Source organism: Notolabrus celidotus, chromosome 12 (assembly GCF_009762535.1).
Source record: "Notolabrus celidotus isolate fNotCel1 chromosome 12, fNotCel1.pri, whole genome shotgun sequence".
In the NCBI taxonomy this organism is placed as follows: domain Eukaryota; kingdom Metazoa; phylum Chordata; class Actinopteri; order Labriformes; family Labridae; genus Notolabrus; species Notolabrus celidotus.
This window is the reverse complement of record NC_048283.1, coordinates 31,391,273-31,416,239: the sequence shown is the minus strand read 5'-3', so window position 1 is coordinate 31,416,239 and position 24,967 is coordinate 31,391,273. Positions and strand designations below refer to the sequence as shown.

Sequence of the window (24,967 nt, the reverse complement as noted above, 5' to 3'; positions counted from 1 at the left end):
AAAAAAAAAAAAGTTTTTCTCTTATCATTCATATTATTTGAAAAATGGCCAAAAAACCCACAAATTCTGCCAGGGTATGTAAACTTATGAGCACAACTGGACATACACACCCTCAATAGGAAGTCAGATTTTCCATCTCAAAAATACTCGGGACAAAAATCATAGCTGCTCTGATCAGAATAGAATAGAATGTACTTTATTAATCCCCGAAGGGAAATTCAGTTATTTGACAATCTGACAATTAAGACATGTAAGTATTGCACAAGTGTTGACTTAAATGGTGAAACTCAGTGGTCATTTCATCAGACATAACCATTCCTTATTTAGGGCACAGTAAACTTCCCAAAACTCAGTACAAGTTTAACCCTGGCTCTTCCTGATTTTACGATCCATAAGTTGACTTTTGGTAAAATACATGGCTGGTTCATCCCTCTGTCTGGTGTCTCCTTTGTCCACGCTGTCACTTCTTTCTAATGTTTATGCAGGCTAAAAAAATAGCGAGTAGTAGAGTTTTGAAGCCTATCATTGGTAGTTGCCAAATTGAAAATGCTGACTCAACCTAACTTTCAACAGACGTAGTATGAGGCAAAGAGGAGGACTTGAGGCGGGTCTCTCCTCTTAGCCTCTTCGCTAACAGCTACATTGTGCACGTCTGTCAGTCAAGTCAGCTGTTCCCTTAATTAGGCAAAACTCTTAAGTAGAATATCTTACAGTATGTGCCGATAGAGAAAATAACTTACCAGACAAAAATGTTATTTGAACCAGGCTGTAAATATGTTTTTTTTTTGCTGTACGGTCTTTTTGAATGGGCGCGTATGTGGCTTCCCGTGCTTCTGCAGCTATCCTCAAGCCGACGCTCAATGAATTGCAGTTTTTAACACTTCCACATTAGCATCACATTTCAAGACTAGAGGTTGCCACTTTGTAGAATTGGGGATATTTTGTGATGTCTAGTGGTCAGATTCTGGATTGAAATGCTCCCTTGCTTTGCATGGCAGCAACAACTTCCTGTGTATCCATTTTGGTATTTCATTTGGATTTTTTTCATTTGGATTAATTTGGAAGCCAACCAAACAAACTGCTGGCTATGTCTTTGTACTCTTAAACTTAAACATTGATCTTCATTTATAACTTGTGGCAAAAACATCTTTTAGTGTTTCTCTAGATAGTCAACAAATTCTTTAAGTTGTTCTTTCTACATGTTTTTCTTTCATTGTCTTCATTACATTTAACGTTGAATAATGCCATGTTGTATGGTAAGTTTATTAACACTACTGTCCTACCCAAGCGGCAAACTCCGGCCTCAAATGATGAAGCCAATGCGGAAGTGATATAAACTGCAATACATCGAAAATCCGCTTGAGGCTGGCTGCAGAAACACCGGAACCCACATAGACATGAATGGGAAAAAGACGATCTTTGCAGCATTAATAAACATGTTTACAGCCTGGTTCAAAACGCTAATCTCTCTAATGGCACACACTGTACGGGGGGTGAATTTTTTTCTAACGTGACGGTTCAGAAGATATTCAGATTATGAGTTTTGCCCAAATAAGGACATGACTGACGTGACTCCCGGTCAGGAACACACAGCCATTGGCTAAGAGACTCACACTACGTGACACTCTGCCTAGTTGAGTTCCGCATTACCAATATGGCTGCTGCCGTCGATTTGCTTCAAAACAGCTCTCAGGAACAGATGGGTGACGTCACGGATACTACATCCATATTTTATACAGTCTATGGTCCTACCTGAACGTGCTCCAGTGTGTTGATCTCATTGGTCCTCCCATGGCAGGCCTCTGATTGGATGTTCATTGTTACCTCACCGTTTGGACTGAGGACCCTTACCAACCAAACAAAGTGAAACACAGGGTGAGAGAAACCAAACCTTAGTGTTGCACTTTGAATAGACTCTGATAGAGTTGCATCCAAATACACTCATGCAAATAAGGGAGTGAGCTGATAATAAGATGAAAGATTGAAGAGTTTAAGTGAAATGATGTAACAATGACAGACTAGTTGAATAGAGAGCAAAAATAATTCATGTTAGCAATGTAAATAAGAGCTGTGGATAGGATGTGTAGAGGATGTAGCACAGAAAAAAATGTTTAACCTGGAAGGATGGAGTGGGACTTTTTGCGTGCATGTCCTCTGTGGAGCAACAGTGTTAAAATATGCAGCATGCTTCACCATCAATCCTGCATCCAACAATCCGAAGCCAAACCTGAAACACAGAGAGAATGCACACTCCATTATAGAATGACATGTAAGGTATTTGTGTTTATGTATATGCTCTCACACATGTGAACTGGAGGCTTTTACGTGGGTGGCTGAATGTGCAGCAGGAGCGGAGTAAGTGCTAATGGCTCCGACACGAGGAGGCAACAAGTCATTGACGAAGATGATGTTGTCCTCTGACACGATGGCTCGGCGCTCTGTCCGGGCTGAGGCTGAGGGCTGCTGTTTGTACCGCCTGTAATTGTCTGGAGGAGTGATTCTGAACAACGTGCCATCTCATGGACTGTAATCAAGCCTCATTATTCATTCTTTACCAGCCCAATCTGGGTGCTGGAGACACAATAGCTGACCCTTAAGCAGAGTCACCACCTGGTGACTGTGTGACCACTGCCCGTCTTACTCTCTCTCCTCCACTCCACCACTCTTGCTATGCCGTCTCAACGTCTCTTTTGAATCATCCACTCTCATCTCTCCTCTCCTCTTTGCCCTCTCTTTTTCACAAACTAGCCTGTTATTCAGTCTTCTTTCCTCTCTAAATTCTCCTTCAGTCTCCTCCATCAATCCCGAGTTTCTTGCATCAGAACTCTCCTACAACACTTCAGTGATGTTGAAATCAGAGCCTTCATAAGTCTCTTCTTAATTCCCCTTTAAATCTTTCATTTTCTCGCACTCTCCGTCTCTTTCAGTTCCCTCTTGTTGAAATCACAGTCCTCAGAGTGAGTTACAGGCCCGTAACAACCTTCGTTCTCCACAACCCCTCCTCTTGGAAACTCAGAGGGGGTGACAAAGAGCTAATTTCTGCCATTATTACCATACAGACCTTATGCCGTTAATCAGCAATAAGTGAAATTCATTATCCTGATGACGGGGTCTCTCAGAGCAGCAGAAGGAGAGACAGAGACAGGAGAAAGGAGAGAGCTGATCAATAACTCAATCAGCTGCCCTACATGAGGCTCCATCTCCTCTGTCTCAGACTGTCAGTGTGTCTGAGGAGGAGAGGCGGGAGCAGCAGCCCACACCGTCCTCGTCCTAACAGCACGCCGCACGATCAATGGACACAATCTAATCAGCCACTATCACCACCAATGACTTTTACCATGTAGGGCCCGGTATAATGGCATTAGGACCGGTTTGTTGGTTTGAGGTGTGCTGCCAAAGTTCAAGGTCACTGGGGGTGTTTGTGAAAGCTGTGAAAAGTTGGAGCGAAACGCAAATAATTGGAGCTGAATGCAGAGACACCTGACACGGATCAGAGCAGAGACTAAAGAAACTAAACAAATTATTTTGTCAGCAAGCTCCAAATATGCTTTTACTACTTGATGAGAGGAGAAGTGTTTTGATTCAGTGATCAATGTGTGTTAGAAGTCACTAAATATGAATTGATTGTAGAGAACTGTGATCCTGAATGTTCCTTGATACAAATTCAACTTATTTGATGTTGTTGCTTAACTCAGGTGCAATGAAAGAAATCCAAAGAAAAGAAAAGAAAAGAAATACCTTGGACTTACATTTTCATAACTTTTCTTGCATTTGATTTGACTGTTGACGTTTGAGGCCAGGTATGCACAGAGTTAATAGAGGCTCCTCCTGACCCAACTTTTGAGCCGCATGACTGATTTTGAAATTGGGCAGAATTTCAGTTCCGACGTCGGGTTGTTTGCCATGAATATACAGGGAAGCACGAGGGCCAATCAGCTGCTCCTGACCAGTCGGATGACTTCCTGGCATGTCAGAAATCTTGGTTGGCTGACAGCGTACTCTGGCACAGTGAAAGCAGAGTCACAAGCTGCTTCCCAAACTTCAGGACTTTTTTACCTGATGGCGCCTGTGCAATATAGCAGTTAGTGTCTGAAGGTATCATGTTCACGAAGAGAGCTGGGCCCATATGCACATTCAGCCATGACACAAACGGGACCATTAGTCTTAACGTTAAGCATTAGCCACATGCACGACTGCAAATAATTGGCCAATTAACTAATTGCATCATGATAGCGAGGCTGGTGCAAAACGTCATATATCCAGGGAACCTCCTGGAAAACCCCTATCCAACAAATTTGAATTGTGCATGCCTACTACACATAAACAACAATAAACATGGTGAGCGGTACCGCTGTGACTGAGAGAAGATCAAGAAACAACTAATTTTCCATTGGAAGAAGAAATGGACATTTGATTAGAAGAATCTAGAATGAACAAACAGCTGTTATCAGCAAGTCAATCCTCAAAGATAACAAACAAGGAGAAAGGGAAAGTTTGGCTTCAGATCTTGAACTGGGTAAATGTGTGTGGTGTTTCTGAGCGCTCAGTAGAAGACCTAAAGAATAAAATCAGCAACATGAAAGCGGCTTTGAGCAACAAGCACCGCCACCAACGTGGTCCAGGTGGAGGACCACCTGTCCCCCCATTGAAGGATGAGGACTTGTTAATGGAGTTGTTTAGGAAGGATTCACTTCATGGTGTTGCTGGTAGGTTACCTAAGAATTATTTTGTGTCTCCTAAATCTAAATTTGCTGAATATTTTGATATCGTCATACTTTTCCAAAGGATTCGTTCGATCCCTAAATATCTGTTGTCTTCACATATTTGGTCTTAAACAGTAACGTATAAGCACGATGTCCTCCATCCTTTAAACAGCCTAACAGGTGCAGTAATCCTGCCGTTAGCACCTGTAATGGTGTGGTTCTACCACCATTAAATATAATGCTTTGTTCTTTAGGTCTTCTACTGGTGGTTAACCTGGCTCATGCATATATATATTTTTTTACCATTAGTACAAACAGCCCGTTTTCATCTCTAATGGCCTCACGTGCATACGGGCCCTGAATATTGGGAAAAACACCACACTGCCACCAACTACTACGACTTCATTAATAAATAAAGAGGCAAAAAATCACCCTTCTGGCCATGTCAACAAAAAACTTCAATTGAATGTGGAACTGTTGTACTGGATTGCATTGGATTGCATCAGTGGTCATAACATTATAGCTGATTGGTGTGAGTCTTGTATTACAGATATATTTTATAAACACATTTCACTGTGATTGTTTTCTGAGTTTTTAAACATTTTCAGTAGCCTTTCCCAATTCAAATGTGTCCTGGAGAGAGAGATGCGTGGCTCTCAAGGGTCATCTGAAACAGGCGTTCCAAGCCAGGGTGGAATTAGTTTCAAACTACTGAAAAGAACAGAAGATATCCCTTGAAATCATGGACATTTTTTAAGGTTAGTGTATAAATCATGAAACTAGGTCAGATAGTTTGATTTCACAGCATTAAGATGGTCTATCCGGTGTCAGAAAATCCATTGACATATATCAGTGATGCTGGGTTTTTACCAGTTTGGCAAGTTCTCACAGTTTTAATGAGGGGTGGGAATGAGGGAATGAATCAGATGAGAACTGGTTCCAACTAGTTTGATCCAACGACATCATATGCCTTTATGGTTGGTTCCCCTATCAATGCCTTCCACTTAGTTCCAAGTGCCTTACATAACAATGAAGTCACACATCCCAAGAAGCAGTTAACGCTTACGACAACCAAGGAGTGGAGGAAGTGATCACTGCAGACAGGTGACAGAAGCAACGTAAGTGTGACTTAAAAGTCGAAAAATTAGGCGACAATGTTTGCGACTCAAGTAAGGGTGGTAACACCAGCAATGTGCTGGAACATTAAGTGCATTCAGCAATGCGTTAAATATCAGGAGTGCCATGTGTTTGATGCTCTATGCCGCCGGTGTTTTGGTTTAAAGAGTGACCCTGATATCTGGGGACTTTCAGCTGAATGCATCAGTGGGTGTCAGTTACAACAGCTGCTGGTTGAAAGGAGAAAAGAGTCCTCATGAAAGCATCCTAGTTTATTTTCCAAGCTTATTTTTTCAATGTAAGGGCAAAATAAGCTTATATAATATATCTTTAAGGAGAACCCTAAGGCATTTTCAATAGAGTTGTGGAGAGTTTTCAATGGCTGCTTGAACTTAAAATCAAAGACAGATTCTGGTGAAAGTCCCCAGTAAACAAGGTCACTCTTTAAACCAAAACACTGGTCAAGGAGTGCTTCCTGGTCTCAGCAGAGCAGTGATGGATGAATGTCCTATCATAGGATAACATTAGAACAAGGCATGCAGGCTGGTAATTGATTGGGGAATCGATACAGAATTGGATCGATAAGCAGAATCAATAATGGCATTGGCATCAATAAAATATTATTAATTCCCATCCCGGGTTGTAACTTATTTTTGATGGTGACACTGAAGGAGTAGAAATAAAATAGGAGCTGTAGTACAAAGATGACTCAGGTTTAAGGTGTATGCAGCTGAATGCCTATTTTTTTAATCAATTAAATTCATGTTTTTACATAGTGCTCTGTCTGGACATAGTTTTATAGTTAGTGTATTTCTTTTCATTTGATGTGTTTTTCTGTGAATAAACTACTGCTAGGGTAAGAGCTAAATAAGTAATGTTTCCTCTGAGTTACTTTTTGACCTAACAGCTTCTTTGTTGTTGTCATTCCTCAGCCCATTCATTTCTCCTGGCAACATCCACCCTTAAAAACACGTAGGAAAAACAGCAATGCACTATTGCACTGTTATTAGAAAAGAAAACTTAAACATGAGCGTTGGTAAAAATGTTAAGCAGTGAATAAATCAAAATAATGAGTGCTGGTGAGTATCAACAGCAGTAGGATATTAATGTGATATGACTCCAAATCAGTTGTCTGCATGTACACGAAAATATGGAAACACGCCATATAAAGTTTTTTTTTGTTTGTTTGTTCATCTTTGTTGTAAAAGAATGGATGCCTGTAGCATAGTGGGATCTGACATATCAAGCTTAAGCCACACAGATAATGTGTCTTAGAGAATTAATTCAATGTTGTTTTGATTGATTGAATTTGTTCACAGTCAAAAATAATAATAAAGAGAGAGAGAGAGAGAGAGAGAGAGAGAGAGAGAGAGAGAGAGAGAGAGAATGCACACCTTTTTCTGATATGGTTCTACTTGATGGCACGTACCCCAGCACAACACCAAGAAAGCACATATAATATAGTGATTGGAATAAATAAACAAAACATTAATGTAACCATGAATGCTAACCGTACCAATAACCAACAAAATAAAACAATTAGGACAGTAGCACAATTAGGATTACAATGTCATCTTACAATGCTTTGTCATGGTATTAAAAGAAAATCATCATAAAGAACGTCATTGACTTAGCATCAAGAGTCTCTCAAGGATAGTTCTAGAAATATTACAAACCAATACAGACTCTTACACAACACATGTGCTCTCACTCACTAACACTGGGCCTCATACACCAACATCTTCTTAAGATGTTTCTTAAAATGACACTTGAGAAGGTTCCTAAGAGAAGTAATTTGTACGATTGGACTGTGACTTCATTCTAAAAGCTGTCGCTGTAAAACGATTGACATGTGGACCATCAGTCATTAAACAGCTGTGTGTAAAGGTGAGTTATTGTTGGTGAGTATACATTTGTCATTCATCAAACATTATTTAAACTGTAGTCTATATTATTGTCTTATGTAATCTTGTACATCAGGTTGATATTTCATGTTTGTTGGTCTATATCTGGACAGTAAAGCTAATTCTATTTCAATTATGATATTAAAAACATGCTTACCCGATTGCTTATTACATATTCATAATTTAACATTTTGTGGTGTAAAAATCAACATTACATGATTGAATTGAAAGTAGAATAAATCATGTATTTAAAAATATCTTAATTATATACAGGCACTAAATGGAGGAAACACTATTTATAATAATTTTTACACTGACATGTCAGCACTCAAATGTGTGAAAGAGTGTTCTTGGATTTTGTTCTTATCTACGAACAAACCCCAGATAAGAAAACAATTGTGAATGTAAGAATCTTCTTAAAAACTGCGTAAGTGGGTTTTAAGAACAATTTGTTCTTATGAATGGTTGGTGAATGAAGACTACAGTCACTAATTTATTCAACATTTTGATTTTCTACAAATAAGTAAAAAGAGAGAAAGAAATGACCATGGAGGGAAGAATTGTTACCTTGGCTGCTCATAAAACAGAAACTGTTGGTGACCCATGCTTGCCACGTGCTCCCTTTAAGTGATTAAATATACCCTCCCCATCCTGTACCCCTTAGCGAGAGCTGTGCACCTATTAAATCCTACAGCTCTCACAGATCGATCGGGCCTGCCACAGCTCCATAGCCATAAACCCACACAGACATATATCTGATAGAGAAAGCTGCAGGAAACAGGTTTACCCACGATAGAACATGATGAAAATGGCAGATTTTATGTCCCCTGCCATGTCAATGAAACACAGCCGCTGAGCTGTGACGCTTTATAAGAAGATTTTGCGGCCTTTACCGCTATCTCATCACGAGTATCAGGAAACTAACACACGGCCAAATTCAGCAAGAGTCTTTGTGATGTCTCCAAATAGACTTTGTCCAAAACAGGATTAAGAGCTACTGCTGTTTGTGGCATTACCGAGTGGTTTACAACAGAGCTTGTAAAGTTCTGTTAGTGTATGTAATGGCAATAATTGAAAATAAAGTGAACATGTAAAAAAGTTAAATGTCTTTAGGGTGACAGGATGAATGAGAAAAACATCCAGCAATTAGTCAGAAAACACAGTCATCAAATTTTTTAACTTGTTCTTCTCCACCTCCTGCGTGGTTCGAGGGAGGTTGAGCCAAGCCGACTACAGAGTGACAGCCGATCTTCTGTCCACGCAGCACGAAGCATGTTAAAGCCCGACCCCCCGCCTCTGCACATATCGAATCTTCGTTTTTCTATTTTCTCCATCCATTTTCACTCCTTGATAGCAAATGCCCTTGTAAAGTCTTACACCCTCCTTTTCTGATCCATTAGGACGAAGGCCACCTCCCCCTGCCACTCCATGGGGCCTCTTTGTAACTGTCGAGGAACCCTTTTCACTTTTTGTTCTGCGGGCCTTCCCAGGTCCTTTCTCTGTTGATATTCACACCATCTGCCAGCAGCAGAGCAAAATGCACACAACTCCAACTTGCACTGAGACATCACGCTCTCCAAGGTTGAGGTCTTTGCTCATCTTTGAGCACAGCGTTTAAGACACATTTTTAACAACTGGTACACCGCAACCAAAACACATTTTTGCATCTATCCAGGGATCTAGCTGCTGTGGTCTCACCCCTTGTTTGCATTGGTACGTCCTGCTAAGTCCCCCCCAATAGAAGTGGCTGTAAAGAATCACTCAAGCCGCACTAAGCAGCTGCCTGTGAGTTAGGTCATTTTCCCAGGAGCCACAGAGTGGGCATTGGCAGGACCTCAAAAAGAGGGGACACCATCTGTTCAGTGCCTGAAAAGGTTGGTGACACCTTCTGTGGTACCAACAACTTCTAATTAAGTGGCCAGGAATGCAGTAGCAGCTCCAGCGCATGATTGGTGGGCTTGACTTAGTTATCCTGACGACAACACAGCAGACCCCTGGTCAGTTTCACACATATACAACACATCTGGCTACGGGCTAATTATAAAATGACTGGGATACAATACACACCAGATGAAGGTGACACAAACACAGTCAACAAATACTATGTTTACTTCTGTTTTCTATGATTTTGTGTCATATTTTCTCTAGCACTTAATTGAATGTTTACCAGGGGCATAGAAAACCACATTAGCCCTTTGGTCAATCCCAGCGTGGGTTTCCTCTGTTATATCATGAAGCTCTAATTTCATTAACATTAGGATTTAAATGGAATAACAAATAGACTTAACATTCTTCTGATTTCATCGCCCATTCAGCCAAATCTGCGTCTCAGAAATGTTACTAATTAGGCTTATTAAGTAATTAAGAAGAGGTCTTAATTATATCTGCGCCACTGGGACCCACATGGCTGTACCCATGAAATGCTGCACCGACTGCTCAGCTTTGTTGGTTTGGATGTCATACAATTTTATCCACTTATCTGTTCTGAGTGTGTTTTTATTGAAGCAACATGTTTTTTGGCTGTATTAGACAAATATCTGTCTGATTTGGAATTACACAGAGAGAAAAACTTCAGCAGCACAGCCTTAAAATGTCAAATGAATTACCTTGCAAAGAGTTAAAAGTTTAATGAAATATATTGCGGGGTGGAAAATGAGGGGTTTGGCACAGGCATGGACTTAGTCTCAGGGGAATGGGCACCAAACGGCTCTCTAAGTCTCCACAGCCATCAGTCAAAGCAGCAGTCACCCGTCCCCGTCTCTTACACAAGGAGACTTCTCTGGAAGCCACAATGATCTATACCTCATGACCTCACTCTAAGTGTCCAACATATTTTGATTTGTAGTTTGAGTGTTATTCAAAAACAAATTCAAAGGAGAATGAAATTCAGCAGAGAGCTTTTGTTGGACGCACACCAAGGTACAGTCCTTTCAGATGTCTCTGCCCTTGTGGGGAAAGAGAGAGAGAGTAAAAGAGGGGGGGAGGGAGGATTGGGCGAGTGCTGCGCTACAAGCTTGGCATAAAATCCCTGCAGGGTTCAGACGACTTTTTTATCAGTCCGGACAAAGCAAACAACCGAATCTGGAGCCTTTGTTTGCCTCTAGAAAGGGACATGTTCTTGATGCCATTTCAGTGAATGTGACAAAGAAAACAGTAATATAAGGATCAGAAACACAGAGAGTGTTTAATGACAGGTATGGCATCTGCTACACGATTTAGGCAGCCATACATGTCAAAAGTTCTGTATTAAACAAACATATCAAAGAACACAAGATGGGTTTGCCTTTAAATTAGGTTAGGCTAGTTTAGGTTACTTTATTTATACCTCTAGACAGATTTGTTTTGCTGTGGAGCAAGATAATGACATCCAGTTACAAAACAACTTCAAACCACACAAACCAATCAGAATTGACAAACTATCAAATCACAAAAACATGATACCAAAGTACTCCGGCTCCACCACCCATAATTTAAAGGAGAGAAAAATGTCTTAGAATGAGATATATGAATAAAAATAGCCCCAATAAAGAAATACAAACCTACAGATTAAACCATAGACTGTATAAAAAATGGACGTAGTATCTGTGACGTCACCCATCTATTCTTGATTCTAGAGCGTTGTTTTGAAGGCAATAATCAGCGGGTGCCATATTGGAAACGCTGAACACAACCAAACATCGTACGAGCTAGTATGAGGTAAAGAGGGCGGGTCTTTAGCCTTTTCGCTAACAGCTACAGGGTGCCAGCCTGTCAATCAAGTCAGCCATGTCATTATTTGGGCAAAACTCTTAAGTTTAATATCTTTGAAAATACAGAGTTATAAAAAATTCAACCCCCGTACAGTGTGTGCCGACTGAGAAATGAACTGATCAGACCTAGACCGTTTTTTGACCCAGGCTGTAAACATGTTTATTTCTGCTGTAAAGATCATCTTCTTTGAATGGGTGTGTATGTGGTTCCAGTGTTTCTGCAGCCAGCCTCAAGTGGACACTTGATGAACTGCAGTTTTTAGCACTCTTGCATGGGCTTCATATTCAAAGACCGGATGCATGGATTAAACCTAAGATTAAAGCAATTACAAAACCAAATATATAATGCTAATAAATAAGTATGTGCAAATATCACAACATCTAGCTCAGCTCAGTGATAGCAGCAGGGACAAAGTTGTTTTTGTACCTCTTTGTTCTGCACTTTGGAACTGCAAACCTCCGTCCAGAGAAGAAGATGAAACTTGTGCAAAAGATGGGAGTCATTGTTTCAAATTGCAGTGGCTATCCGCTGTACCTGCCTGGTGTACAGGGTCGCTGGGTCTCACCATTCTGTCGACTAGACAGATTGGTGGTTACAAGTCACATTAATGAAATGTGTGGGGGTTTTATTAGCTCAAAAGTTAGCATCAATACATTCAAATATACCTAGGAACACTGATTATGTTTAAATGAAGGCACTCAATCTAAATCTAATTGTGATCTGAGATAGAATAGAGTGCAAAAGTGCTGTCAATGTTAAATAAGCCACATAGCTTGTCTCCAGGACCCTAAACACAATATACTAGGTTTAACAAAACAATGTCAAATATATCTTTGCTTGTTTTGTGTGAATTTTTCTCACTGGAGACTTCTGATGTAGCAGCAATGTGATTATTTAGACCAACATTCTAAAGGTTTTGCTTGAAATTTTTACGCACAAAAAGGGATTGAGTCTAAGCTCTGCAAACTCTAGAGCTGATTTATGTTGAAAACAACTCACTGTCAGGCTCAGCTAATCTTGGTTGCGACAAAAGAACAAGAAACACACAGCCCGGGAAGATGAGTGCTCATGGTATTGTAGAACTTTCCTATATTCTTAAATATCTCCTGTTTTTCTACCCGCTTAATAAAATATCAAAATCACTACTTGTACATGAATTATGCATTAGGGAGATTTAGAAGAGCACAGGGTCCCTACAACCCCCCACCCGTCTTGTAGCACAGCAGGGTGGAAGAGGGGGAGTTTGTGTGTGTGTGTATGTGGGTAGGAGTTTGGGTGGAGCGGTGTACAGGCCCCCCTCTGTTCGCCTGCTGCACCCCCCTGCAGGGAGACACGGCACCCCCTACAGGAGGTGCAGCGCTCCGCTTCCCTTGTCCCTTAGGGCGAGTCTGTGTATGTCACACACACAAACGCACTCACAAACACACACGGCTCATTCAGCCCAGTTCGTCTGCTGACCCATCAATCAAATGTGTATACACAAAACCCACACACACTTGACATCAACATGTGTGTACAACTAAAGCGTCACAATCTTTGAAAAGACAAAAAGACTTCCAGAAGAGCCGGATTCTACTCCAAAGAAAGTTGTGGGACCAGAAGTTAATGAGGTATAGGGACGAGATCCCATTTGTTCGTCTTTGTAAACCTTTTAAGCTTCAATTGCTAATCATAATTCAAAGTCAAGGGTCAATAGTACACAGATAGCCACACACACACACGCACACACACACACAAATATGATCACACATCCACCCTTTTAGAGCCTCTTTTTCCCAATTAGTGAACATTTACTACATGTCCACTCTCTTTTCTTATATCATTGCAAAGCTAAGCAAACATTAACTGTTCTGAGGATGAGCTATAGCTGTAATTTCCCTGCGCACATACACTCACACACACACACACACACATGCACGCACGCGCACACACACGCACACACGCACGCACACACACACACACACACACACACACACACACACACACACACACACACACACACACACACACACACACACACACACACACACACACACATACACTTTCTCACTGTCTTCTGAAACACATGTATACAGACCACACGCTCAGTTGCAGAGTAATTGGATCTCAATGAAAAAACAGGAGGTCTGGATAATTAATTAATCTATCTGGCTGTGGCAGAGACACAGGGCCAGTTTTACAACCCCACCAGGGAGACTGAGGGAGAGAGGGGAGAGCTGGAGCTATAGAGAGGTGGAAGGAGAGACAGAGGGAGAGAGAGAGGGACCCACTGCCCTCAGACGATCTATGGCCTTACATGAAATGGAAATGGCTTGCCAGAACACATTAGGTGTGTATACACTCACATTTCACACACACAAATTCCATATCCAGTAAATCTGTGAACCCTCGCAAAAACACACACACAAGCATGCTGCTCTCTTCCCCCCCACACACACACTAAAGCACTAAAACACACATATTGGACAAAACTACATAATGCACATTGTGTACAACATATTCATCTAGATTCACAAAGATGTCAGAGATGTGAGGTTATTGTTATCTTCAATCAGAACAACCCGGACTGATCTGGACATATTTTACAGACAAGTTTACAATGTTTACTCGGGGTAGTGAATGAGGGAAAAGAAGAGCTACAATCCTGACACAATAAACACTTTATTACTTGAGATCACATGTGTCTTTAAGGGTCAGATTTTTGGTTGTTACCCATTATTTATGTACAAAGACTTCTTTCTTTCTTTCTTTCTTTCTTTCTTTCTTTCTTTCTTTCTTTCTTTCTTTCTTTCTTCTTAAATGACTATGAAACATGTGAAGGTCAGCACATGGATGCTTCTTTATTAAGAGTTGCAGCTGATATTGCAGAGCCCATAACCCGTATTCTTAAATTCAAGTCTTAATCCAACTCAATCCTTACAATTTTGGAAGCTGGCCCTCTCCTTAAATAAAGGTGGTGATCCCTTGGAGTTGAAGAACTCTCAGATTCCCAAACTCTCAGTCCTGTCTAAGATCTTTGAAAGTCGGGTAAATTTACATATAAGGCTTGTTTTAAAAAATAAAATATTTCTTATCACCCCCAATCTGGTTACTGCTGCTATGTTAGCATCATATGAACGTATAGGTGTCTTAGACAAAAAACAGCATTGTGCAAACTTGTTTCTATACCTTTCCCGCGGCATTTCACTCAGTGGACCATGAAATGCCTGCTGATAAAACAAAAAAATACAGGTTAAAGCTGGGGTTGGTCATCAGATTTAGATCCACTTTTTGTTATACTGGTTAAAATGATCTTTATGTCCCGATGGTAATCAATACATAATGTGTTCTTAAAAAAGAGTGAAAAAAAGCTGCCATCTACAGACGGAGTAAACCTGGGAAAACACCAACCAATCCCTGCCATCAGGAGCCAAATGATGAAACCAATCAAATCCCATCCTGCCGTTCTGCCCGCCTCCTGCGCTTACATTTCCTTGGCGTGCACTCCCCGTCTCCTGCCTCTGCTTCCCCTGCCTCTATTTACTGCCCCTCTTGCTTGACCTCGGGCCTGTCCCCTCTGACCCGATGAGGTGCTTTGCTCAGGACTGTAGTCCGGATCAGAGTCTAAAAAGCTCTCACCACAGGGGTTCTGACAAGCAAAAGAATTAATGACACTGATACATTAATCACTATGAGAATGTTTTGGTGTTTTCTTACCGCTGAGTGAGACATGAGTTGACGTAGTGCAAAACACAAATGATGTGCTGAGGACCGGTTTTGAATCAGTCACCATCATGTGGTTGTGAATCAGCGGCGCTCGTGCATGTGAGCGGAGGCGTCGTTTTGGAGGAGCTCCGAGGGGAGGGGGGGAGGGGTTAGACGGAGTCCTGAGGAAAGGCTACATTCAAATCCATGCTAGTTTTCCATGTGGCTACCAACCCTAGCTTTAAGTTTTTAAATTGCTTCAGGAATTGTTAAAGAGCAAACTCAGTGTCTCCATGCAGAAGGACATCAATCTCATTGACTGAAATTACTTGAGGAAACCCTCTGGGTTCATTTTGTGGACCTTTTTTGTTCTATATTTTTATAAATGACCAGGGTGAAGACATCAAAGCAAAAATACACCTATATGCAGATGATGTTTTCATCTACATGCATGCTGTCTCCATAGAAAAAGCAGTTGACAAGCTTCAGACAGCTTTTCAGTCTACACAAACTGAGTTACTGAGTTCAAACAAGTCTTAAACGCTCAAAAACGAAGTTCCTGGTTTTCCAGGTACAACAGCCAAATGTTCTTAATATTTACATGTTAGACGGTAAGCTTATTGAAAAGGTGATGCTAAAATATTTGGGTACATTGAATGAGATTTAGTGAAAGCTTGTGGAAGGTACATTGCTGTCTGTGATTGATGACAGCGACTTATGCATGCATCCATATCCACTTTACACACCTTTCATTTAGTGTATCATGCATCTCATGGCAGAATCCTAAACTCAGCATTGGATTCTCTACGATTCAGTGGGTTGGACATCAAAGCAATATTGTAAAACTTCCAGCTTACCTCTGTACCCTTCTCTATTTTGACTCCACAGGGTATCAGTTGCCATGCTGTAATGTATTGCTCTACACTGTACCCTGAGTTTTTACTGATCTGGGGACAGCTGACACCTTGGCCGGGTCTCTCTTGGTAAAGATATTCTTAACTTCAGTGGGACTATCTAGTTGGTTTGAGGTAAAAAAGATTGATTTGTTGTTTTGAAAATATACTCCACTTTACAGATTTGTCTCAAACATGGACCCTGTAGCAGCACAAACCCTAGAGGAGAAGTGAGGTGTAGGAAGTAGGGTAAGGAAGGAGTGAAGCTTCTCCACAATCCCAGACAGTTTGTCTGTCAGACTCAGGATCTAGAGCTTGTGAGTATTTTTTCCCCCTCTTTCCTTAGCACAAGTCTGTTTTAATGGTCGTCAGATCTAACAACACGGTGGAAGAATACAACACACACACACACACACACACACACACACACACACACACACACACACACACACATAAAAACATACACGTATACATGCACAACTAAGCTGAGGAGGGAAGTGGCAGGTACATCACGTCTATGGTAATAGAACAGCAGACGGATCTGGCAGACACACACACACACACACACGATTGTTAAGGTAACAAAAACACCCTGACACAAACACACATGAACAAGCTGCTTTTATCTTCCGGTGATGAAATATCACAACTGAAAATAAACACAGCCGCAATCCACACGTGCACCTGACATTATGTGTGATTGACTATCTTTTGTCGATGCGTTCAAAGGTCTCCATCTTTAAAGCAGGAAAGGAGGAAAGAGGAGTCAGTGTTGGACCTAAGGGTGTTGTCTGTTTCTGACCTGTCTCTCCAGGGCAGGCTCTGAGGGATGGCAAAACTGCTGGACCTAAAAATCTCAGAGGTAATCATCTTTAGTCACTTTCTAACAGCCTGACAGACAGACAGGCCTAAGTACCTGGGAGGGTGGCAAAGGGACACTTTAAAATCTCCAATGATGAGGAGTACTGCCGTGAAGAAAACAGTTAGCCGCCCCCAGCTCCCTCTGATCCCCCCCGAGTCCCTGGCTGCCATTTTGGCTAAGTCTCAAGGCGCTATTCCGGCTCTATCTCATGTCACCGTTCTGGCTGTTGTTCAATTCTCATGTTGGCTCCTGTTCAGCCTCCGTTCTGGCTCTGATTCAAGCTCCACAGTGCCTGTGTTTCGGGGGCTTCATTGTGGCTCTGTTTCAGCAATGCACCCACACCCTTTCCTCCCCACTTTCAGTTTCAGCACCCCAGGTAGCTGGCCTCCTGCCCGGCATGCAGATCAGCGGGAGATCCAGGCTCAGGCCTTTTGTTTGGGGTGGCATTTTGCCTTTGTTTTCCCATCTCGCCTGTAATCTAAACACCCAAAACATCTCATGCTTGACAAATCGGCCCTGAGACGGGGGAGCAGCGGAAGACAAACGGCTGGAAGCGGTTCAACCCCAGGCAGGACCGATGGTGTCCGACTGGGCCTGACCTCCCAAAGGTTAAAGACACGTTCACTTACAAAGCAATCAATTACCCAGACTGTGTGGGCGCTTTTAACCAACCTCCCCTCCTGCCTTCCACACAGCCGGTGTTATTGATGAGGGTCCCAGTGTACAGCACACTCCAACCTGGAGTGTGTATTACATTTCACAATTGAAATAAATCTCAGATTCTTGGTGTTGCTGCCTACCTGCATTATATCCTCTCTCTCTCTCACTCTCTCTCTCTCACACGCCTCCTCTCTCTGTCTTTCTCTCTCTCTCTCTCTTTTTCACTCACTTCATCTCCCCGACCAACCCCTCCTTTCCCTCCCTCCCTCCCTCCCTCCCTCTCTCTCCTCTCTGCAGGTTGTTGTAGCAGGTTTATTCTGGTAGTTGGGCTTGGTGGGCCCCGGCAGGCCCCTCAGCTGTTCCGCTGGGTTTGTAATTACCATTTCATTAAGAATGACAGTTTCGGGGGTTGAAGCACCATTTCATCCGGGTCTCGTGGGGAAGACGCTTGCCAAATTTCCAGTGTGAGTGGCAATTATCTCTTTTCGTGTCTGCGATTCACCATTTTGTACTTAGTGGCTTGACAACAGCTAGGAACATTTTGTTGAAGTAATAATAGGTCTGGGATATTTACACTGTGGCCCACTCAGGCTTAGCTCTGTGAACAGGCTGATATGAGCTATCAGAAGCAATAGAAACAAACTAGAGGAAACACTACAGAGACAAGCACTACACTTCTTTGTGTACATACTGTAGAAAGCATGGTATTTCAATAAGCCTAAAGGCTGCACAAAACTTGGGTAACGCTGAGCCTTGAGAATCGATTTAAGGTTCAATTTATTTTATGTGTGATCTCGTTCAGCTCCTGAGTAAGTGCTCATGTTGTACATTTCTATTTTGGAATGTATTGTCAAGTGTTTTTAACAGCAATATTGTTTCTTGTAATGTTTCTCTTTTGACCACTTGGCATAAATGACTCTTAATCTCAGTGGAGCTGCCTGGCTCAACATTAAAAGTGAATCTGAAGCAGTACAATGTGGGTTTTTGCGAAGTAAAATACAACACTCACTGAACACCATGGTACTGTAGTGAAGTATACCACATAGAGTATCAGCAAATCACATGCCAAGAATCTAATAATGATTCAGTCTAAACTTAACAATGCACTTGATGGAAATGTGCACTGTTAGCGAGAGAAACTCAACCACTTTACTTGTAAAAATCCATCATGGATGACCTTCATTCCTTCTGAATTTTATCACTTTTATAGTTCCTTTTATCTTGTCTGTTGTTGTAAAGTGTGTGTACATGCTCATGCTTGCCTACATACCAAGATTCACTGTGTGCATAAGAGCACAGGTATAGATTTTCTGTTTTGTCCATCTGCCTTATTTCAACACTTACAGTGCCTTGCAAAAGTATTCATCCCCCTTGAACTTTTACACCTTTTGTCACGTTACAAGCACAAACTTAAATTTAATTCATTGGGATTTTATTTGATAGATCAACTCAAAGTATCGCATAATTGTGAAGTGGAAGGAAAATGATATGTGGTGTTAAATATTTTTTACAAATAAAAATCTGAAAAGTGTGGTGTGCATATGTATTCACCCACCTGAGTCAATACTTGGTTGAACTACCTTTCGCTTCAGTTACAGCTGCAGTTAAGTCTTTTGGGGTTTGTCTCTCCCACCTTTGCACATCTAGAGACAACATGTTTTGCCCATTTTTCTTTACAACAGCTCCAGTTCAGTCAGACTGGATGGAGAGAGTTTGTGAACAGCAATGTTCAAGTCTTGCCACATGTTCTCAACAGGACTCAGGTCTGGACTTTGACTGGGCCATTCTAATACATGAATATGCTTTTATCTAAACCGTTCCATTGTAGCTCTGGCTATGTGTTTAGGTTTGTTGTCCTGCTGGAAGATGAACCTCCACCCCAGTCTAAAGTCTTTTGGAGCCTCTAACTGGTTTTCTTCCAGGATGGCTCTGTATTTAGCTCCATCCATCTTCCCATCAACTCTGACAGCTTCCCTGTCCCTGCTGAGGAGAAGCCTCCCCACAGCATGATGCTGCCTCCACCATGTTTCACGGTGGGGATGGTGTGATCAGGATGATGTGCAGTTTTAGGTTTCTGCCACACATACCGTTTAGATGCAGGTCAAAAAGTTCAATTTTGGTCTCATCTGAGAAGAGCACCTTCTCCCACATGTTTGCTGTGTCCCTATCTGGCTTGTGGCAAACTTTAAACGGGACTTCTTATTGCTTTCTTTCAATAATGGCACTCTTCCATAAAAGCCAGATTTGTGGAGTGCAGGACTAATATTTGTCCTGTGGACAGATCCTCCCACCTGAGCTGTGGATCTCTGCAGCTCCTCCAGAGTTACCGTTGGCCTCTTGGCTGCTTCTCTGATCACTGCTCTCCTTGCCCGGCCTGTCAGTTTAGGAGGACGGTCATGTCTTGGTAGGTTTGCAGTTGTGCCATACACTTTTCATTTTCAGATGATGGATTGAAGAGTGCTCTGTGGGATGATCAAAGCTTGGGATATGTTTTTATAACCTAACCCTTTAACCCTGACTTGTCTACTGTGTTCCTAAGTCTTCATGATGCTGTTTGTTCACTGATGTTCTCTAACAAACCTCTGAGGCCTCCACAGAACAGCTGTGTTCATACTGAGAGTGAAGAACGCACAGGTAGACCCTATTTACTAATGAGGTGACTTCTGAAGGCAGTCAGTTGCACTGGATTTTATTTAGGGGTATCAGAATAAAGGTGGTGAATACATATGCACGCCACACTTTTCAGTTTTTTATTTGTAAAAATCTTTAACACCATGTATCATTTTCCTTCCACTTCACAACTATGCACTACTTTGTGTTGGTCTATCACATAAAATCCCAATAAAATTATTTCAAGTTTGTGCTTTTAACATGACAAAATGTGTAAAAGTTCAAAGGGGGTGAGTAATTTTGCAAGGCACTGTACATATCTCCATTTCACTTACAGTTGTTGGCAGTTGTAATGAGTATTTTTCTTCTTATTGGCTTCAAAGATGCATGGTTTAGTATTTGGAGGCATTAAGCAAGACAGAAATGGAAAATAGTATACATAAGTATTTTTAAAATAGTGTGCATCAACTGAATCTAAAAATTACTCCATAGGAATAGGTCCTTATTTAGGCGCATTAGTATCAACCAGTTACTCATAAGCATACAGGTGTGCAGGTGTATGCAGGAAGAACAGTCCATATGGAGAGCAAAAGCAGGAGGAATGCTCACTGCCATGATGACATCCTGACTCCTATCTTTGGTAGTCAGACAATGATTCATTTATTTCTGTAAACTGATATATTCATGCAAATGCAGAACCAACAACAGCAACAATTCTAGATCCAGTCCTAGCCAATCAGCAGTTAGATTTCCAGTCTACCTTGAAAGCACTACATATGATCAATCAAACCTCTGCTCATCATAAAACTGCTCTAAACGTTGTTTTCTTTACCCCTTACTGACAGACCTGACAAAGTCTGCATCATGATGTCATTTAGGCAAACTTAAGACCTGTTAGTTGTGAGTTAATCAGAGGGAAATAGGTTTCTTTTTCAGGCTCATACTGCTGAGGCAAGCCAGAGTGAAGCCTATGAGTTACTTACTGTCAACTGTTGAACTGGGACCAACTTGTAACAGATAAATGGGCACTACTCTGGTGGATGTAATGGACCAAGAAATGATGGTGTTTACTTTGCGCTGTGCAGAAAAGGAAGTCTCCGCTGGAAGTTGATTAAGGCTAACTGTCGGCTACTTATAAGCTCTGTGATTGGGGCTATGTCAGCCTGAAACATTGTGAAAATGATGAAGTTGAGACTAAAACTAGACTTTACCAATCATTGAACACAGAACAGAAGAATAAGCATTGTGTATCTTTGGGTATTTTTGATTTTAGGTTTTCCTTGGACTGTTTCTGGCTGTGCTTCAGTTGAGTGATATGTAAATGAAAGCAGGAATTCTCTACATGAAGGAGTGCAACTATGGGAGGAAACTGTTTTAGAAGCCTTGGTAGTCCAACCTATTGCTGTCGTCCATTACTTTCTATATTGCACTCCAGGAAGGATCTTTTTCGGGCCACTATGGAGAACAGTTGTTTTTTTTTAAAGCAACCAATGACTTTCTTAACTTAGCGTAATGAAGACTTGAAAAAAAGTTAAATGTTTACGTTAATGAATGTCTGTGTTCAAACAGAGAATAGGAGACAGGAAGTGTGTGAGTCTGTTTACTACTCTGTGTTAAGAAAGGAAAATGGCAGGCATCTGCTGTGTTAAGTTAAAGTGACATGACTCACACGATGTCTATTGCAAGTGACGGCTGCAGCTCTTTTAATTGCATGTCCGCTCTGAATGATGGGATACTTAATTTGTACACATTCCACACAATTGCTTTTCACATTGGCAGAGGCCTTGGGAGGCAGCAGAGGCTTTCTGTGGCCATATGGAGAGGGAGGCAGAGCCTAGGCTGAGTGATCGGGAGCTTACCACCTCATCCCTGCACCAGACTGTCTGCTGTACTGTACTGAAGCTGCAGACGGGCATGTGAAGCATCAATACTAATGAAACACATTCCACACAACACACACATGGTTCTTCACACACTTGCATGCAGGTGGATGCGGTAAAATTAAATTTTGCTCAAGTCTCTAAAATACTGCAGGGTACCTATTAGCAGACTCTCACTTGCACTCTTTTTCACACGTATAAGAACGGTCCACATAAATAACAAACACACGATATAAAACCCACATTCACAAACTGTCTCTAACACACAAGCACAACCTTATTCACACACACACACACACACACTCATTCATGGTGTCACACTATCACACTATACGCACTGAGATATGTTCTCAGTCACAAACACTGTATTCTCACATGTAGAGGACATAAAAGCACAGAATGAGATATCTACCAAAATCCGCTTAGATACACACACACACACACACACACACACACACACACACACACACACACACACAAACACACAAACACACACACAAACACACACTCTCTCTCAGCTGTAAGTGTGTTGACAGTTCTGTCAGATCATGGTAGCACCATCAGGCTCCCTGCTGTCCTGTGAATGGGTCACTTCTGCTTCTCCTTCATCTCTGTTATCGCTCAGTCAAATCTCCAGTTTTCTTTTGATTGCTGAGGCAGAATAGAGCTCTAATGCTCCAGCAGATTGATAGTGCTTTGACCTCAGACTTTGGGATCTCCACTGGATTCTGGCGGTTGGTGACGTGGTAAAACCAAATATAGCAAACCAGCATGTCCTTGAAAGTATCATACTGTTCAGCACACATATTTTGTGACACACATGGTGCCGCCATGCTAGCAGAACAGCATGGGCCGCACTGTGCTGCTAGCATGGCACAATGAAATGACTTGTTGTGGGGTGGATCCATAATAATGGTCATTTCCTTGCTGACAATCAATCTTTATTTGTATAGCGCTAAATCGCAACAAACGTTATCTCAAGACGCTTTTACAAACAGAGCAGGTCTAGACCACTCTATGTTCTATTATCAATAAAGACCCAACACCAAGACAGTATACAATCCATTCCCATCTTACAGACAGGACTCAATCTTATCTCATCTTAATCCACCATGAGCATTGCACCTCGCAGCATTTAGCAAGTTAAAGCAGCAAGGAAAAACATCCTTTTAACAGGCAGAAACCTCAAGCAGGACCAGACTCGAAAGTTGAAAGTGGGATCGAGGGGAATAAGAGAGATAGAGAGAGAGAAAGAGAGAGAGAGAGAGAGAGAGAGAGAGAGAGAGAGAGAGAGAGAGAGAGAGAGAGAGAGAGAGATTACATTTCTCAGGTCATATGCTTTTACGTCTTATGTACTTTTTATTACTACAAATTACATGTGTTATAAAAAAGAAATGTATTAGTCAGTAAAAGGGAGATACCTCTATCATAGCTGTCAAAGTTAACGCAAATCATTTGAAAGAGCACAAATTTGTTTTACATGCGATTACAAAGTTTGAGATTATGACCCTTTGCCAATCCTGTGGGAATTAAGAAAGTTAGGCATCAGTAATGCTGTGGATGGCAAGAAGAAATAAACTTCCTAGAGCAGAAATGGATGGAGAAACAAGTTCTTTGAATGGCAAGTTCAGCATCAAAGCTCTGACGAACAGTTCTCTCGACAGTCCATTTACTGTCAATGAGAATTGATCTACCACTGAAGTATGTCAAGTCTCAAATGCCACTTTCTCACCAAATGGACTGTATTAATTATATAGTGCTTTCTATAATATTCTGACCACTCAAAGTGCTTTTACAGTACATATCACATTGACCACACTCATACATTGATCGCAGAGGCTGCTATGTAAAGCGCCCATCAGTAATGACTAATCCCATACACACATAGCTGGCACTGCCAACCCTGGCAGTTAGAGGCTAAGTGCCTTGCCCAAGGACAGGCATTTGGACAGCAGGACCTGGGATCAAACTCCCAACCTTCTGATTGAGAGTCAGCAGACTCTACCACTGAGCCACAGCCGCCCCAGGACCAAGTGCACAGCTGATGCAGAGAGCCCTCCTCCTCCTCCTCCTCCTCCTCCTCCTCCTCGCCAAAGGCAGGCCATGCTTGATAGTTTGCAATGGAGATGGCTGGAGAACTCTACAAGCAACAAACTTTCAACAGCAAAAGCAGCTATTGGCTGCAGCCGATTAACATTGTGGAGGACAAGGGACTGCTTGAAATATGCATTGCAGCTACAGCACATGTGAATTGCCTTCTAGGGCCACCATTGTACCACAGAACATTTGATTCCCAACTAAAGACACTGGTAAAAATGCTTTACAATGTTAATATGAACTAGAAAACTGTCTTGAAAATTAAAATTCTAAAGAAATCATTAATGATGTGATTAATAGGGTAAACTATGGACATATTAGTGATTAATCATGACAAAAAAATTATGTCATTAGACAGCCGATATATATGACTTGGATATCAAAATACATTTCCCTTCAAAAAAAGTTTCTCTTTATTGTTGGAAACATTCAGAATGTCAGTAAAAGTAGTAGCTATTGGCAGAATGGATACAAACATCCTGGTATAGGCTTTAGGTGTAGCGGTTAAATGTCAGATCTAAGAACAGCCAAGAGTACTGTTCATTGATGTGACCCTGGAAAAACCCTGGCCCCCACAGACCCCAACAGGCCCCTGTGCATGCAAAGTAAGGAGAGAGAGAGAGAGAGAGAGAGAGAGAGAGGAGAGAGAGAGAGAGAGAGAGAGAGAGAGAGAGAGAGAGAAAGAGAGAGAGAAAGAGAGAGACAGTATACCTGGAGGAAGACAGAAACTCTGCTGATGCATTTAGTAGCCAGGCCTCGTTTAAGGAAAGCCCTTAATGACTTAAATTGATCTTTATTAGCTTCAATT

The 24,967-nt window shown here is 41.6% G+C and overlaps 1 protein-coding gene across 1 annotated transcript in view; it reads right to left on the bottom strand.

Annotated features, from left to right (window-relative positions):
* The window catches only part of LOC117822427 (furin-like protease kpc-1), a 232,152-nt gene that overhangs the window by 36,069 nt on the left and 171,116 nt on the right, over positions 1-24,967 (bottom strand). The window contains exons 14-15 of the mRNA XM_034697137.1: positions 2,117-2,227; positions 1,753-1,846 (exon numbers count right to left, since the gene is read on the bottom strand). Of these exons, the coding sequence (XP_034553028.1) occupies positions 1,753-1,846; positions 2,117-2,227 (205 nt within the window). The remainder of the gene's footprint in view (positions 1-1,752; positions 1,847-2,116; positions 2,228-24,967) is intronic.